Source organism: Malaclemys terrapin, chromosome 4 (genome assembly GCF_027887155.1).
Source record: "Malaclemys terrapin pileata isolate rMalTer1 chromosome 4, rMalTer1.hap1, whole genome shotgun sequence".
Taxonomy (NCBI): Eukaryota; Metazoa; Chordata; order Testudines; family Emydidae; genus Malaclemys; species Malaclemys terrapin.
This window is the reverse complement of record NC_071508.1, coordinates 123703965-123719889: the sequence shown is the minus strand read 5'-3', so window position 1 is coordinate 123719889 and position 15925 is coordinate 123703965. Positions and strand designations below refer to the sequence as shown.

The 15925-nt window shown below is 43.8% G+C and overlaps 1 protein-coding gene across 3 annotated transcripts in view; it reads right to left on the bottom strand.

The window, feature by feature from the left end:
• The window catches only part of RIN3 (Ras and Rab interactor 3), a 105747-nt gene that overhangs the window by 58555 nt on the left and 31267 nt on the right, over window positions 1-15925 (bottom strand). Inside the window, exons 2-3 of one of the 3 annotated variants that reach the window (XM_054027788.1) lie at window positions 12396-12585; window positions 7893-8007 (exon numbers count right to left, since the gene is read on the bottom strand). In XM_054027788.1, the coding sequence (XP_053883763.1) occupies window positions 7893-8007; window positions 12396-12585 (305 nt within the window). Of the gene's footprint in view, window positions 1-4442; window positions 4519-5210; window positions 5405-7892; window positions 8008-12395; window positions 12586-15925 lie in introns of those variants that run through there. The other 2 variants (XM_054027790.1, XM_054027789.1) reach the window with 2 other exon arrangements.

Sequence of the window (15925 nt, the reverse complement as noted above, 5' to 3'; positions counted from 1 at the left end):
ACTGGTTTATTTGCCAGCTTAATTCTCTAATGGTTTTATCAAAAATGATCTGTTCTTCCTTATTCTGTAGGTGAGGTGGGTTACTTCTCTTATTCACCCCTTGCTCTGCGCATTTGGAAAGGACTCACATCCTCTCTTTTGTCAAGAGGAAGGGGAAAACACAATTGTTATATGGTACACATTAAAAATTCACATGTATTTGCAGAACTACAGAAAGAAACTAAGCTTGAATCAGACATTTTATGAAACTGGATTTTAGGAATGAAAATATTGAATAAGTCACATAATTTCTCAGTATTAAGCAGGAAACGTAACATATATGGTGCTCAAGGAGTGCTCTATAAAAGACATCTCCCTCTCTCACTTTTATAATCATAAAGAAGATTTATAGATGTTAATAGATAAAGGGCCATAGATGGCATTCAAGAATATGCTATGAAACTCTAATTCTACACAAGACTGAGGAGTGGGAAGATCCTGGGAGTGTTGTTGGTACACAATTATCCAAATATCACTTTCCTTTATTTCATTATGACTGTAGATCCAAAGAGCAGCTAGGAGTCACCATGATTAACTCAAGGATTTGTGATGTGCAGTGGGGAGGTGGGGGGCGGCTAAACGAGGCCTCAATTTAGGACGCTCAGAGGAACTAGAAAGGTACTTTTCAAAGTCAAAGGATGGAAACCCCCTGTGATGCTGGCAGACCACATGCCAGTTCTTGCCAAGGCAGTAGGTGTCAGCTTAGCACTGACAAATTCATAGCTGGAAACTAGACCAGCTCACCTGGACATTCATATTGTTCAAGATAGGTGTTAGAAGAATGCGTTTAATGTTTAGACTCTATGGAAAGCTTGTAAGTTGCTACATGCATTCATTTCACTTGTAATGTCTGTATCCCATGCTATAAGGTGATTTGTAAGTATTGCTTTATAATTGTAAAAATGCCTGCTCTGAACCCGTGAACCCAGACAGGAGGAATGGTCCGCTGCCATTCAGGGAGGACTATCAAAAACTAAATGGGCCATTGTGGAATATCACAATACAAAGACTTGGTTAATGGCCCTCTCACACCCATGAAGATGCTACTTGCAAAAAAGTCCATCCATCAGCTTGAATGCTGGAACAAGGGACTAAAACAGGGGCACAAGAAAATTTTCCTCTCTTTTTGCTGTTTGGATGCTCACAGGGCTGGAGCTAAGAAACTGAAGAAGAGATCCCCAGGGTCAACCTGGTTTAGCCCTAAAAGACATTCAGAATTGACAGACTACTACAATGCTGTCATCTTTTAAAAGTATATATATTGTCTGCTTTAACCTGTAAATAATTCTCTCATTTCCTTTTCCTAGTTAATAAATCCTTAGTTAGCTTACTATAGGATTGGCTACAAGCATTGTCTTTGGTATGAGATCTGAAATACAAATTGATGCGGGGTAAGTGACTGGTGTCTTGGGACTGTCAGGAACCTGAATCTTTTGTGATCTTTGGTTTATGGCAACCAACCAGCACTAAGTCCAGCTTGCCTGGGTGCCAAGACAGACTGGAATGCCCAAGAGGACTGTTTGTGACTCTATGGTAAGACTGTTACAGTGCTTCAGGAGTTCACACTTGTTACTGGGTTGGTGAAATCTAATCACAGAACACACCACCAGTTTGGGATGTCTGCCCTGCTTATTGGCAGTCTGCCCTGAGGCTGGCACTCACAGTTGTGATCCACTCCAGGCAGCATGACACCCCCGTCCAGGTTTCAGCTTGTATGGCAGTTCCTTGTAGAGCAGCTCTAACTATAGATCTGGCAGATTGTGCCAGGATTCAGTTGGTATATTATAATAATAAGAGTACTCTGCACTTTGCATCTTCAATGCACATTCCCAAGCAAGGCAATTTCTTTTGTCTGTGGTCATTCAGCACTGACGTCAGCAAATGTCCCAACCCTAATGCTTACATTGCTTACAGAGTTCCAAGGAAAAAAGAAATGCACTTTAGAAAAGTAAAAGAGAATATGAATTATCACAATACTAATCACAAAACCCCAGCAACTGTATTTAATCCACTAAAAGTCTTCTGACAACATGAGATTCTTTGCTAAAATAAATATCTTTCAAAGAATAAAACCTCCAAGAAGGAGATACTGTTGTCCAAAAAGACATAAATCAGAGCAGATGTATTAGGTTTTTCCAATTCTCCTGTCTTCTCATGTAGCATCGTACAAAGGATACAATCCTTTAGCTTGTATTAATAAGAATTAATTTGTATTCCTCTAGATTCAACAAGGTGGGCAACTTACCCTAAATGAAGAAGAAGCCAAAAGCATGACCCTTAGAGCTTGCTCTAGTCTGTTGCTGTCAAACTTGCTAAGTATGAAGAACTGACAAGGTATCTAGGACACATGACTGACAGAATTCAGGGCTAAAAATAATGTGAAGAACCATGATAGGAATCTGACTTCTGCATGACTAAGTGGTGCCATTTCTCATACTCCAGAATGGGAACTAAATTTCAATTCTACCGCTTCATGAATTGTGCCACTTCTATAAGTATGGTGTGCATTTATTTATTTATTTTTGCTGTAAATGACAGGAAGCTTATTTCTGTTTGGGCCTCAGACTATACATGTGTTATACATGAATTATAAACTGGGAGGTGGTAATTTGGAGAAACGCTACCCTAAATCCTTCATTTTCTTACCATTCCTGGGGCCAGATCCTCAGCTGGAATAAATCAATGTAACCAATGGAGTGACAGTGAATTAAGCCAGCTAAGAATGGGGCCCATAGTTCTATTGATAGTGCACTAAGATAGCAAATTAAAATATAGCTAAGGCATTATATAGTGATTTTTAATAAGAGTATTTCATTTTACCTTTATTCACAGGAACCAGAGATTTTATAATGCAGAGTACAAGCTGAACAAGTGCAGCATCTGGATCTGATGTTGTGATAAGGCCAACGTTCAAGAATGGAACTTGCTAACAGCTCCAAAGAATAACTGGTAGTATCAAAAAACAATAGCGCGCCAAGAAAAATCTAAATGATATGTTAACTTACAATAAAGAACAGATCTTTTCTCTTCAGATCCTGCAGTTATTCCTTAAAGTTCTCATATTATTTTCTTTATGAATAATGCATAGATGTTATTATAGATAGTTTAAGAATTCTTAAATTGTTCAAGGTGATTTCACACACTCTGTGCCATGATATACCATTATGCACACACATATTCAAGACTGGATGCCTTTGGGGAAGATAAACATTATCAAAACCAAGTTACTGGGTTCAATACAGGACTAACAATGAAATTCTCTGGCCTGTGATATACAGGAAATCAGACTAGATGATCTAAAGGTCCCGTCTAGCCTTAAATTCTATGATTCCATTAATCGAGGAATATTCCCTTGCCCTTGCTGTTTGATAATTCAGACAGTCAAACAAATATATGATACAAAAATAAACCCAGTAGCTGTGAGGGAAAAGAAACAGATTGTGATGCTGGTTATAGAAATTAATATCAAGCATTTCAGGATGTATCCAAGAGTAAAATGTAATCCCCATTTTGGCTGGCTATGTAGCAGGGCTGGGTATACTGCTTCAACCCCTCAGCAGCAGCAAGGGCCACGTATTTATTTTACAGACCTCCCCACCCCCCCGGCCGGATTAACTTTTTGTGGGCCCGGCGCCAAACATATTTGTGGGCCCCCTGGGGAATGAAGGGGCCAGGGGCAAGAGCACCGCGGGCAGGGTGGATTTGATTTAAATCACTACCGTAGTTAGGAAGACTCGATTTAATCATGGATTTCTACATAAAAGTGCATTCTTGTTGGTTGTTATAACCTTAATACATATTCTTCACAACTCAGAGATAGATGTAGGTTTCATTTTTAGAAGGTACACACTCTACATTTTTAAAGAGATTTATTTTGAAAACTTTTCAGGTTAGTTTTACAGTTATATCAGAAAATGAATGATTGTTTGGTTATTTCATTTACCAAAGATAATTGAAGCAGATATTTATGAAGTCATTGGGAGGTGAACTATCTCCAATTCAACAGGTTAATCATTAATATTTGGAGGATTTTCTCGCCAGGCTGTATTAGGAGGAGAGCATCACCGGACAGACATTTAAATTGTTTTATTTTACTAAAACAACATTGTTAAGTATTCTGGATTTTTTTCTTCACAGCAAACATAATATTTTAACAAAAATGCTTATGTCCCTCGCTTCTCACATTTATCTCCAGACTTCTTCTCCTTGTCCAGATCTATTCTGTCCCCAACAATCTTCTAGTCATTGAACTTTTTGAAACTTTTCACTTTTAGAGAAAGGTAAGGGATTGACTCTGTGTACACAAATTTGCAGAGGGACAACAGAGTTGAGGTCTGTTATTTCTCACCTCTATATATTATTTATTTATTTAAAAACATTTTTGCTGTTAACAAGCATGTTACCTCTGGAGACACAAATCCACAGTTTGAGAACTGCAAAACTAAGCATCTCTGATGGTATCTTCTAGACTGAGCACTGAGTCCCATTGGGTAGATAGAAAGATGAACCTAAATAATCTATACAGAAGCCTGTGGAATTCCATAAGATTGGGTCCCTAATCCATGACCTATTAGAACTCATTCACAAAACTTTTCTTAAACATTACATGAATATATTTTCTCATATATAGAATTAGAATGTATAATCCCTATTCCATGATGAGATATAATGTATCTTAATTAAAACTATCTTTATCTTTAGTAAATCCAATTTAAATTTTAAAAAAAATCCGATTTTTTAATTTTTTTTAAAAAGTCATTGATTTTTATCTATCCTGACAGAGGGGCATTGTGTGGGGGAAGGATTGGTCCCCAGCTGGAGCGAGGCAGGGGCCAGGGCAAGATAAGCACAGTGGGGCATGGGGGGGAGGATTAGTCCCTGCTGACAGGAGCAAGGCAAGGGCCGGGGGCAAAAGCACAGCAGGGCGGGAGCTAGGGTTGGTCCCTGGAGCAAGGGAGGGGGTAAACATAAAACAGGTACCTACCTCCTCCCTGGTTCTAGCCCATTCTCTTCGTCTCTCTCTGCACTGAGCTGAGGGTGGGGGTGCAAGGTCTGGGAGGGAATTAGGGTGTAGGAACAGGCTGGGGATTGGAGTGCAGGGTCTGACCAGATGGTAGGGTTAGGGAGGGGGCTCAGGGTTGGGGCAGGAGATTGGGGTGTGGAACGCTTACCTGGGGCAGCTCCCATTTGGTGTGAGGGGTGCAGGTGGGAATGTGGGAGGGGGTGCAGGAGCTCCGTTTGGTGCTCAGGATGGAGGTGGGGATGTGTGGGGGGATGCAGGAGTCAGGGCTGGGGTCATTGGGGTGTGTGTGGGGGTGCAGGAGTCAGGGCAGAAGGCTGGGTGCTCCCAGCCTCCTGCCCTGAGCGGCTCACAGCAGGGGACGGGAGGGGCTATGCCCTGATTCCACTCTCTTCCCCAAGGCCTCACCCCCGCCTCTTCTCCGCCTCCTCCCCCTCCCTCACGTGGGCGAACAGCTGTTCGGTGTCAGGGGAAGCGCTGGGAGGGGGAGGGGCAGGAGTGCAGCACGCTCCAGGGAAGAGGCAGGGGAGCGGGGAACTTGGCTGCCAGCAGAGCCTGCCCTGCTGCAGCAGGAGCTGGCAGGACCAAGCTTCGGCCCACTGCCCCCGCAGGAGAGAGCGGTGGGCAGAGAAGCGCAGGCCGGGCCCTTTTGGGGTGTGGGCCCGGCGCCAGGGTAAATCCGGTACTGCCCACCCCTCCCGTAACTTGGGAACCTAGAACCACTCTGGGCACACTTGCTAGGCAAATTTGTACTCATGACACGAGCATAGAGGTTTAAACAAACAAACTGTATGGAGGGGGAGGGAAAAGCCAGGTTGAATGGTGACAAATATTTACAATTTACTACCACCATTTACCTCAGGGGGCATAAGTCCCAGTCCCAGGCACTTGGACCCTGACTGGTCGATGCAGTTTGTTCTATCTCCCAGCCTCCCACTCTCAGTTCATAGGTCCCCAACTTCCTCACTCACAGTTTGTGGTTCCAAGAGTCCAGGAAAATCAGGCTCCCTGTTTTGTAGATCGCTCTGGGGCTCTGCCACCTGTCCTGCTATATTGATTTCAGCAGCTAGGACTGGGGGAGCCTTGCCAGAGTCCACTAGGCTGACATAGACTATTGCTCTGAATTCCTCTGCATGTAACTGCTCTCATGCTGCTGCTCGGTCTGCTCCTCTCCTGTTAGAAGCTGTGGCCTGTGGTGAGTCCAACTGCTGCTTTGCTCTGCCTGAGGCTCAGGTGATTAAAACTGCTGCTGGTCTCTCACTTCTGCTTGCCATTGGCTAGAAAACTGGAACTTCTGGTGAGCTCGGCTTACATTCGGCCACAACATCTCTTAGCTCAGATTTTTAAATACAAGGGGATTAAGGGTCTTAAAAACTTATCCAAGTTCCTACCACCCAAACAGAGAATCCCAGCAATACACCATTTCTCTCTCCTTGCCCTCGGGGTCTGTCCAGGGCCTCTTACCCCACCTTGACAAACATCAGTTTTCATCAGGGTGACCCCATGCCCAGTCATTGTCCAGGCTTTGCCTGGTGAGTTCCCAACAGGATAATCTCAAAAATATTGTCCCCTTGAACAAAACTTTGTCAAATTATACCCCAGTATCCCCAAACTACCCATAGTTAATATGTAAATGAGGTACTGCCTCGCTGAGTCAGCTCCCCTTGCTCTCCAGTAGGTGCCATCTAGAGCTCACTCACTTAGTTACCTCCCTTCTCATGTAGGCTTGAGGCCACAGGACTTACACTGTGGAACCGAATGTGTGAATGTTCATCATTTTAATAAAAAAAAATATGAACTTTCTTTCATGGACCCTTCTTCTGTGAATAGCTTATCAAATAAATTATTTGCAAACATCTTTTGGAAAGCAAAAATGTCTTGCAATACAGGTGTGAATTTCAGTGCTTAATTTGTAAAGAGGGATGTGCCAGGGCACACAAAATGGCATCCTTCACACAGTGTGACCTTGCATGCACCATACGTGTGAGGTCACACTGCATGGAGGATGCCATTTTGTTCTACAAATTGGCATCCTCTGCATAGCGTGACCTTGCACACACTGTACATGCAAGATCATGCCTTGCACCACTGACAGAAGAGGTGCCCGGACTGCGGCCCAGCATGAAAAGAGGTGCCGGGGCTGAGCCAAGGCACAAATTAAGCTCTGGTGACTTTTTGCTCACACAAAAGTCTGCACCGGACATGTGCTTTTTGGAGTCTCTTTGGTTTCCCCTTTCTTGCTTATAAAAAGTTCAGTCATCCAATCAGGGAACAGAAACAACACTATGCTCTTTTGGGGACCAATCATATACTGTGAATACTGAAGAGCTGAAGACACAGTCAAAACAAACAATTCAGGAACAACCAATAGGTCAAAATATTTGTACAAAGTGTTTGAATAAGAAATGAATAAAGAATAAATTAGCAAAAATCAAAGTCTGTTGGCAGCTAATTCAAGAGCAGAAATAAAAACTAAATTAATCGAAGAGATTGATTCTCCATTGCCTTGCACATTCTATCACTACTCACACCTTTGTAAATGTTTCCATTCTCATTTGCCTGAATAAAATGCTACCCTTCTAACGTGGTAGCATTTTACACCACCCTTTGTGCACAGGTACAAATGATGACACAAGGTACAGATCAGTGGAGAATTGGGCCAATTGGTCACAATGAATCTGAACAAATTTTCCTGGAGGAGTCAAGATCTACCATTCCTCCAACTGTGGCAGGATCTTCTTCATTGCAAGCACATTTGTGTACATACTTTGCAGTCAAAAGAAGAGCCCATCTGATGGTCAGAGAAAGAGATAAAAGGCTTGAGAAAACTTACATGATTTTTCTTCTTTAATGTTGTACTCCTGCACATCAGAAGCCACATTCTGGGCTGGGAAGTGGACCAAGAGCACCATGTTGTTCATGTTACCATCTCTCCTAACTAGGAATATCTAAAGCAGAGGAAAAGAATTAGGAGCTTGTAAACTTAATGTTAGGCATCTGAGAATGAGACTCTTTCCAGTAACCAGATAAAGGTCTTTTTCAATTCACATCTAACACATTTCATTCTAGTTTCACTCCAGTATGTCAAACCTTTCATGAAAAAGATAACTAAGGGGATATTTTCTCTGGGTGAAATTCAGCCCTGCAGTAAGGACTAGCAGAATCCCAATGCACCACTGATATCCCACTTAACCTGAAGGTAAAGCTGCACAACTTCACACAATTTGCCAAGTGACAACCCCTGATGCAACTGCCCTAAGTGATGGTGAATTTGCCCCAGTACATCCTCACTCAAGTTTCTAGCATGAGTATAGAATAGGGGCCACCTAGACCTTTATAGCAAAAAGGATTAAAATAGCCATAAGTTGATCTTATAGCAAATGACTAACTTTTGGTCCGGAGTGGCTCAAAGCAGTGGGTGTGTTGGACTAGCACAGGAGCAAGTTTAATCAAGAAGAGAAAGGGCTTTCTGGCTGAGTCAGTCCCTTCTCTGTGCATTGTAAGCACCGTGTGCTTTCCTCAGTGTGTTTCTAATCAGACTTCAATGTCAAATACTTATCTAGCTTGTAGCTTGAAATCCTAGGGGCAAAGACTCTTTGTCGTCACCTCTTCCTAAAAGCAGTTTTAGGTAAGAGAGAGTCAAGGTATTTATAAAAGTGATTTCAAAGATTTAGCTAATTCTAGAACCACGGTATTAACATTATAGAGGAGAAGTGTGATTCTGAAAAATGATTAAATAATTGCAGTGCACTGGAACTACACCAGGAAACCTTTGATTTCGCGGGAAGAGGAACCGAGAGGAGCTTGTCTAGAAGCCAAGTGGCAATGTGGTGTGCTGCCAAAGGGGGAACTGAGTGTAGGTCCTGAGCACGGCGGGCTAGGAGCATTGCTAATGCACAAACCCTCAGGTCCTAGGGTTAGGAGCATCTCACGTCACATTCAAACAACCACTCTGACCACAGCTTGAAGCAGTTTTGCTAAGATGGGGAGTGAGCAGGAGCGCCGCCAGCTTTTCCGCCGCCCCGAAATGCCGCCCCCCCACAGAGGCGGCGGAAGGTCCAGCCGCGGAAATACCGCCGCGATCACTGCCCCCCAAATCGCAGTGCCCTAGGCGACTGCCTAGGTCGCCTAATGGGTTGCGCCGGCCCTGGGAATGAGTGTCCTCGGCCGTATTGTGTGTGGCTCTCCGTTCAGCTCAATACAACAGAGAGCCTGGTAAGGTCTTCTGCTCTCTGATGTGAAATTCAGTCCTTCAGCACTTCATATTTACACTGGTTCAGACTCACTGAAAGGGCAGCCCGACCCCATGCCATGGTGGTGAGCAGGATATAAGTGGCTAGCTAGGCAGACAGGCAGGTGTCAGAGACAATTGTGAGCATCCAGCACCTTCCCATGTACAGGGGTGGGGGGAGGTAAATCATTTAATCTCTTCCTGCTTCAGCTCCCCAAGCTGATAACTCTAACCTACTTCACTGGGCTGTTGTGAGAATTAATGTATGTTTGACCCCCGAGATCACTGAGTTATCGATTAACACTTGATCAATTTTGGTTCAAATTCAGATTAAGGTGAGAAGTGAAATCTGGAAACTGGTCTGTTCTCTTTTCTAATCAGGAAGGCTTGTTGCCATGGTTCCAAAGGTTAAATTTGGGCCATGTCTGTTGAAACGGGTACTTAGCTGCATAGGCTTCCTAAGCTTGCAGTTAACTTGTTCCCAATTTGCAGGGTGGGAGCCTATTATGTAAATAAGTCTTTCCAGATTGTACCTCTGGGGTGTTGGAGAGCTGCTCCATCCTAAAATGAGCTCCAGGAGCAGGCAGAGCATGTGCCACCCCAGTTCTCTGACATTAAACTAGTGTATGTCCACTGCACCCCCTTCTGCAGAATACAGCATCAGCACGTGCTCCGCTCTGCTGCTGGCCAGCTGTTCTCCCCTGGGAGGCACACCTCTGTGCAGGTTCCTCTCCTGGCTACCTATTGCAGAGGGGGAGGGATCATGCCTGTGGAAAAGGTGGGGTTGGGGAGCAGAAGCAGGATTTGCCCCTGAATGTCCTTCAGAGATACTGCCCATCCCTGGATGTCTTGGAGAGCTTTAAAGATGTTAAAGTTGTGGCAGCTGGATGCCATTGCGAGAACCAGCAAATGGCAGAGGAGACGTTGGTTTCTAACTTGGCACAAGCTGGATTTCGTCCCTGAACGCTGATTCAGAGAACGAAAAAGCGACATCCACTGCCACCCTCCCAAAGAGAGCATGTGAATTGCCTGGGCACTCTGCAGTCCGCACAGCCTATTCCCACCTTTCCTTCAGCTAAGGGTGGTCTTTTCATTTCCACAGGAACTGGTGTAAACGCTCACTATGGCTTCTATTGCTAGCAAGAGACTAAAGAAGGAAAAGGGGAGGCAAGCTCTTAGCCAGACTGCCATTTTCTAATGCTCTGTCCAGAGAGGCTACGTGAGCCTGAGGGAGAACTCACCAGCTAGTGCGCTGCAGCGCTAACCCCACTCCACCCAACAGCATCAGGATTTCCAGACCTTTTCTTCAGGGTTCAATGTTATCTCTCTAAATTAAAACCATGAAACACAGGTTCATCATACAGAGCAGGTCCTTTCCTCAGGGCCAGGGACTCCTGCAGGTCTTACTCTTCAGGCCCCCTGCCTGGGAGCTAAGAAGAGTCTCTCTACTCCCTTCTGCCGATGTTTTCCTCCAGTCGACTGGCTCCCAGACTTGCTAGCCTGCTTCCTGCAACTCAAGCTGCCCTTTATATGTATCTCAGCAGACCTGGGTCTGAGTCATCTAGTTTCTACCATGTGTCCCTGGGACTTACTCCCTTCATCTGGGGAGATAGTCTGAGCCTTGCACAGGCTTTAGTCTAACCCAGATATAGCCTTTACTGTAAAAACCTCCCTTATCACAAACACCAGGCCCACATTTTTTGATCAGGCCTCCTCATGCATGAGAATTTAATTTAAAAAAACCCTCAACAACTCAGCAACATTTCAAGGCTCATGACACGATCAGACCGAACAGACTCTTTCTCCAATAAGCCCAATTCTGCTATGCTTACTTATACTGAGTAGTCACACTGAGCTCAGTGACACTATTCAGATGGCAATATACAACTAAATATGAGTACAGGCATCAGGCCCAGGCTCACTCTGTGTCATCTGTGCTCACCTAACCCCTTCCTGGGATTTGGCTTTATTGGTAAGCCAAAGAACAATGAAACCATAACACTCAGCCTAAAATGTCTCCTTCAGCTTGGCTGTGCTTCAGGTTTCCCTGCAGCAGCATCTCTACCCCAAATCCTAGCCTCATTCCAGTTTTCATTTAGTTATTTTAGTCTCTTTGGTTTGCACAGGATCGTTACCTTCCCTTAGAACACCAGCCAGTGAATGAAGAGAAGTGGGAGCAGGCCACTTTTTAGTAGAGGGAAAAATTGGGCTTATCCACCCTACTTCCTCCTAATCACCTCCCAATTCTTTATGACATATAAAGAATTCCTGAGAGCTTTCCCCCCACAGACTAAGCAATACAAAAAGCATTTTATATCTTGCTTTGTTTACATTAGAAATTCCGTTCTTGTCTACTTTGGGTCATCTATGGATGACCGGAGAGGTACTATAATGACATCACAGTACCAAGGATGTGAAATCTGAGCAACTGTATCAAAACTTTTAAGAACACTACATGTTTTGTTTGTTATTTTTGTCAACCCTTCTCTATCTCAAACACCTGACATGCGCTTGGGAGAAAAGATTTCTTTCTTAAAGCACCAAACCCCATATCTTGTCAATGAAGGGCTGAAAGAGCTGTCACTAGTTCTCATGTCCTCCTACAAGGAAGAAAAGGCTTGATTTTGCTGGTTTTCCTAAGGTATAAAAATCAACAAGCAAAATTGACACCCAAAGAAGCAAACTAGGGCCATGAACACACGTTTGTTGTTGTTCACCTTTAAGATTTCACTTTTTAAGGAAGCTACAAGTCAGAGATATTGGAAAAATACTGCATCAGACTACAGAGTGTGTATGGAGATATCTGAAAGCACAACAAGCAGGGCTATGAAACAAATAGGAAAACTGTTCCCAGACACCAACTGCTAAGTAAATCAAAGGTATAAGCCTTCTCTTTCACATACACCACCACTCTAGAGAGAATGGAAATGTCTATCCCACGAACATAAGACTAGCCAACAACCATGGGCAAAGGAAACAAAGACCAAAAACTGCTAAATGTTTTCACATGAAAAAAACAAAACACATCACAGCTATCCATCTCCCCTGAGGAGCAGGAAATATGGTTGTCTGAACTGAAATTGTTTTGGACAAATGTAGACTTACCCCTGCTGTTTCTTTGCTGAGTATCTCTCCAGCCCTGTCCTGATTCATGCTCAGCTGAAGCCAGACTGGGCACGTTTTGATGAGTTTATCAAGGACACAGATGCCAGGTGCTGGAAGGCAGTTTTGCAGAGGGATGGACTGAGATGGCCGCGTCTCATCATTGTCTTCTTCACCAGGATCTGTGACAGGACTGAGACAACACAAGTTTAAGCAGAAGTGAAGAGCAACAGTTTGTTGTGAAGAAGTGTAAATACACACACACACACACACACAACACTACATGACTGGCATCAGACTAGAGATTATTATTATTTAACAGTTCTATTGTGTGCCTACAAGTCAACTAAGTCAGATCCCTATTGTGCTAGGCATTGGCACAAACATACAGGAAACGACAGTTCCTGCCCGAAATAAGATTAGCTTGAGCTATAAATTCACCTCTGGGGTTCCAGCCACATTAGACATTGGTGGGTATTCTGCTCTGGGGGCTGGTGGTATTTGGACTTACCCTGCTCCCATCCTCCCAGTGCTGGCACCTAAAGAACAAGGTGGAGGCACATAGTCAGCGGCTGGGGAGAAGCTAGCACTGCCCTATGCTGTACCTCTGTGGATCCAAGATTTCAGTCTCCAGGGGTTCACCAGCTGAAGGATCTGAGTGACGCCCTTGACTTTAAAACGAGGTATTTGTCCTCTACACTGGAAGAATAGGAGCCCCAAGGCTATCAAATCACCTTTAAGGAATGCCAAATACACTTCACTATACTGTATTTTTAAAGAGAGCAAGGGACCCCGACAGCTCATGCCACCAGAATGCCTCAGGGTCAGCCTGCATCTGTATCCTTCTCAGGATTTCTGGCATCATACAGTAGCTTTAATGATTAGCACCCAACCCAAGCCCAGCTAAAGGTGTACATCACCTGTAAGACATAGTGAGTTAGAAAGGTCTGATTTTAGCCCGAAAGCCTTGTTTCTGTACCTTAGGTCCTCTCAGATACTTGACCTAAGCAAAAATTGAGACCTGTAACTCTGAGATTTCTCCCCTTCTGTAATTACATTTCTCTGCCGATGCTAGGAGCAGGTGGGACAGTATTTGCAAAGTTTGACATTTGAAATCCCACTCCTGCACATGCTGGTGACAGGGTTCAGCGAGCACACACCACAGCCACAGTATAGCCTGGGTGGAGGTGTGTGGGGTGGGGATGCTCCGCACCTTTGGTTAACACTATGGCAACAAACAGCCTGAGAGAAGGGGGTGGTGTGCTTAGGAGCGCAGGCCCTTCGAGGAGCTGGTCTCAGTGCTTTTTGTGCACAGTTTAATTTACGTCAGAGTAAGGGTGCGCGCTTATTTACAAAGTTTCCTCACCAAGAGTGAACTGAAAAAGAGGTCAATCCTAAAAAGCTTACTCATCAAGCTAGAGTGGGTCAGCTCAGATCACCAGAGACTGCAAGACTGGACCCAAAGAGCACCAGCGGAACGCCTCTCTCACATGCTACTAAACCAGAGAGCTGAAGTGAGTGGCTGCAATGTGTATGTGTGAGCACTAGAGGGAGCTCAGGGACTAGAAAGACAAGGGGCCTGATTCTTCCCTCTTTTGTGTGACAGCTACAATCTTAAACAACATTGCGGATGTAACTGGGAAACTCCGGAGCTTTAAAAATAAATAAATACCCCCCCCACACACACACACACACACCTATGAGTAGCTACAGCTTGAGCAGAAGAGACTCACACTCCACGAATCAGCCACCGGGGGGAAGGGGGGTTATGCACACTGAGCAGTGAACTCCACTTGCACCTTGTGTGGTCATTTATACCTGGGTAAAGGCAATGTAACGTATTACCCAATGAGAATTCTTCACTCAAGTACACCAATAGTGTCATCTCAGACCTAGTTTGCACTGGTGTAAAGACTACACAAGGTGCACGGCAGGGAAGAGCCAGGCCCAAGATGTTTGCAGCGCTTACATTGATATCAGAAGCCACTGGAAAGGGAACATTTGTCAAGTGAGAAAGTAAAGACAGAAACTGTGTCAGTCCTCGCCACCCTTCAGGTGGCAGCTGTTAGTTTTATAATAGCGACCTCCACTGTGTGCACCTTTGTTGAGACTGCTGAGAAGTGGGGGAATGCGGTGTGAGGGGCAGTGCTGGGGAGAGGGTGCAATCGCTACTTCTCATGAGCTTTCGTTATTTCTGGCTGCTTATTTTTAGCCCGATAGAAACCGTGAGAATAGTGAAGTGGATGCATTGTTAAGAACGAGGCTCTGATCCTAAATAGGGGTCTGGAAGGAGGAGGAAGAGAGAAAGGTTACTCTTATTTGCTATTATCTTACTGCAGTCAGATTACCACCCTGAAGCAAAGGTTGATTCCGGCCCCTGGCCCCAATCCAGCAAAGAATTTACACACATGCTCAACTTCCAAGTAAATGGGACTACCCATGTGCTTAAAGTGCTTTGCTGAATCAAAGCCTGTATTCATAAGCAGTGTTGCCTAAAGGATAGAGTCCTGGACTGGGCCTCAAAGACGTGGCTTCAAATCCTCGCTCTGTCACTGGCCTGCTGATGATTTTGGGTAAGTCACTGCACCTCTGTGGCTCAGTTTCCCTATCTATAATGATACTAACCTCCATTGTAAATCACTTTGAGACCTACTGGTGAAAAGCACTAGGTTTTATCATCATTCCCACCACTGGCCCCTCTGTATTTGTTTATTTTTAAAAGATCACTTTGTTTTTACCAAAAAACCAAAAATAAAAATCACATGGTTCTGGGAAATTTCTATTTCTTTTAGTATGAATTTCATCCTTTTGATTTGAGAGCTGAAATTAACCTGGCTCTATTTTTCTCTTGGTTTGGTATTACTTAAGAAAAAGGGAAAATACAGCTCTTAGTATCTAGGGCACATTGTAAAGTAGGTCACATTTCAGACCTGAACTAGTTGAATGTCTTCTGTTAAAGGCACTAAGTCAATGCAGCACACTTGGCCCCCGAATTCAGGTTTTGTCAAAGCAACCTTTTACAAAGCCTAAACGTTGCTACATTGTGGTAGTGCAGGAGAACCCAATATTGATCAGTCCATTTTCGTTATCCAAGCACAGAGAAACACAAGACAAACAGCACAGATAGGGATAAGTGAAAGACTTACACATTTTCAATTTTAATATAAAATTATTTGTCACACAGGTGAGGAAATTCTTTTTAAAACTACAACAGATGATGCTTAATCAGACAGTGTCCTTTAAGTAGAAGTACAAAGGGTCCATTAAAAAAAATGAATTAAAAAGCTGTGGCAAATTAATACAGTTAATCTTATATTTCCTCCCCTCCTTTTTTTTCTCTGCAACAACTAGTATCAAAATATCCCCAAGTTAATTTAGTCATGAAGATACCAGCCAAAGAAACACATGGGAGATGATGATAATTAGTGGAAGAAAGGAAGTCAGAAGAAGCAAAATACGTGGATTAAAAATCAGACAAACAAGCCTGGAATCCTGAACCCTGCTAATAAAAAGTGAAAACTGATGTGAAAAGA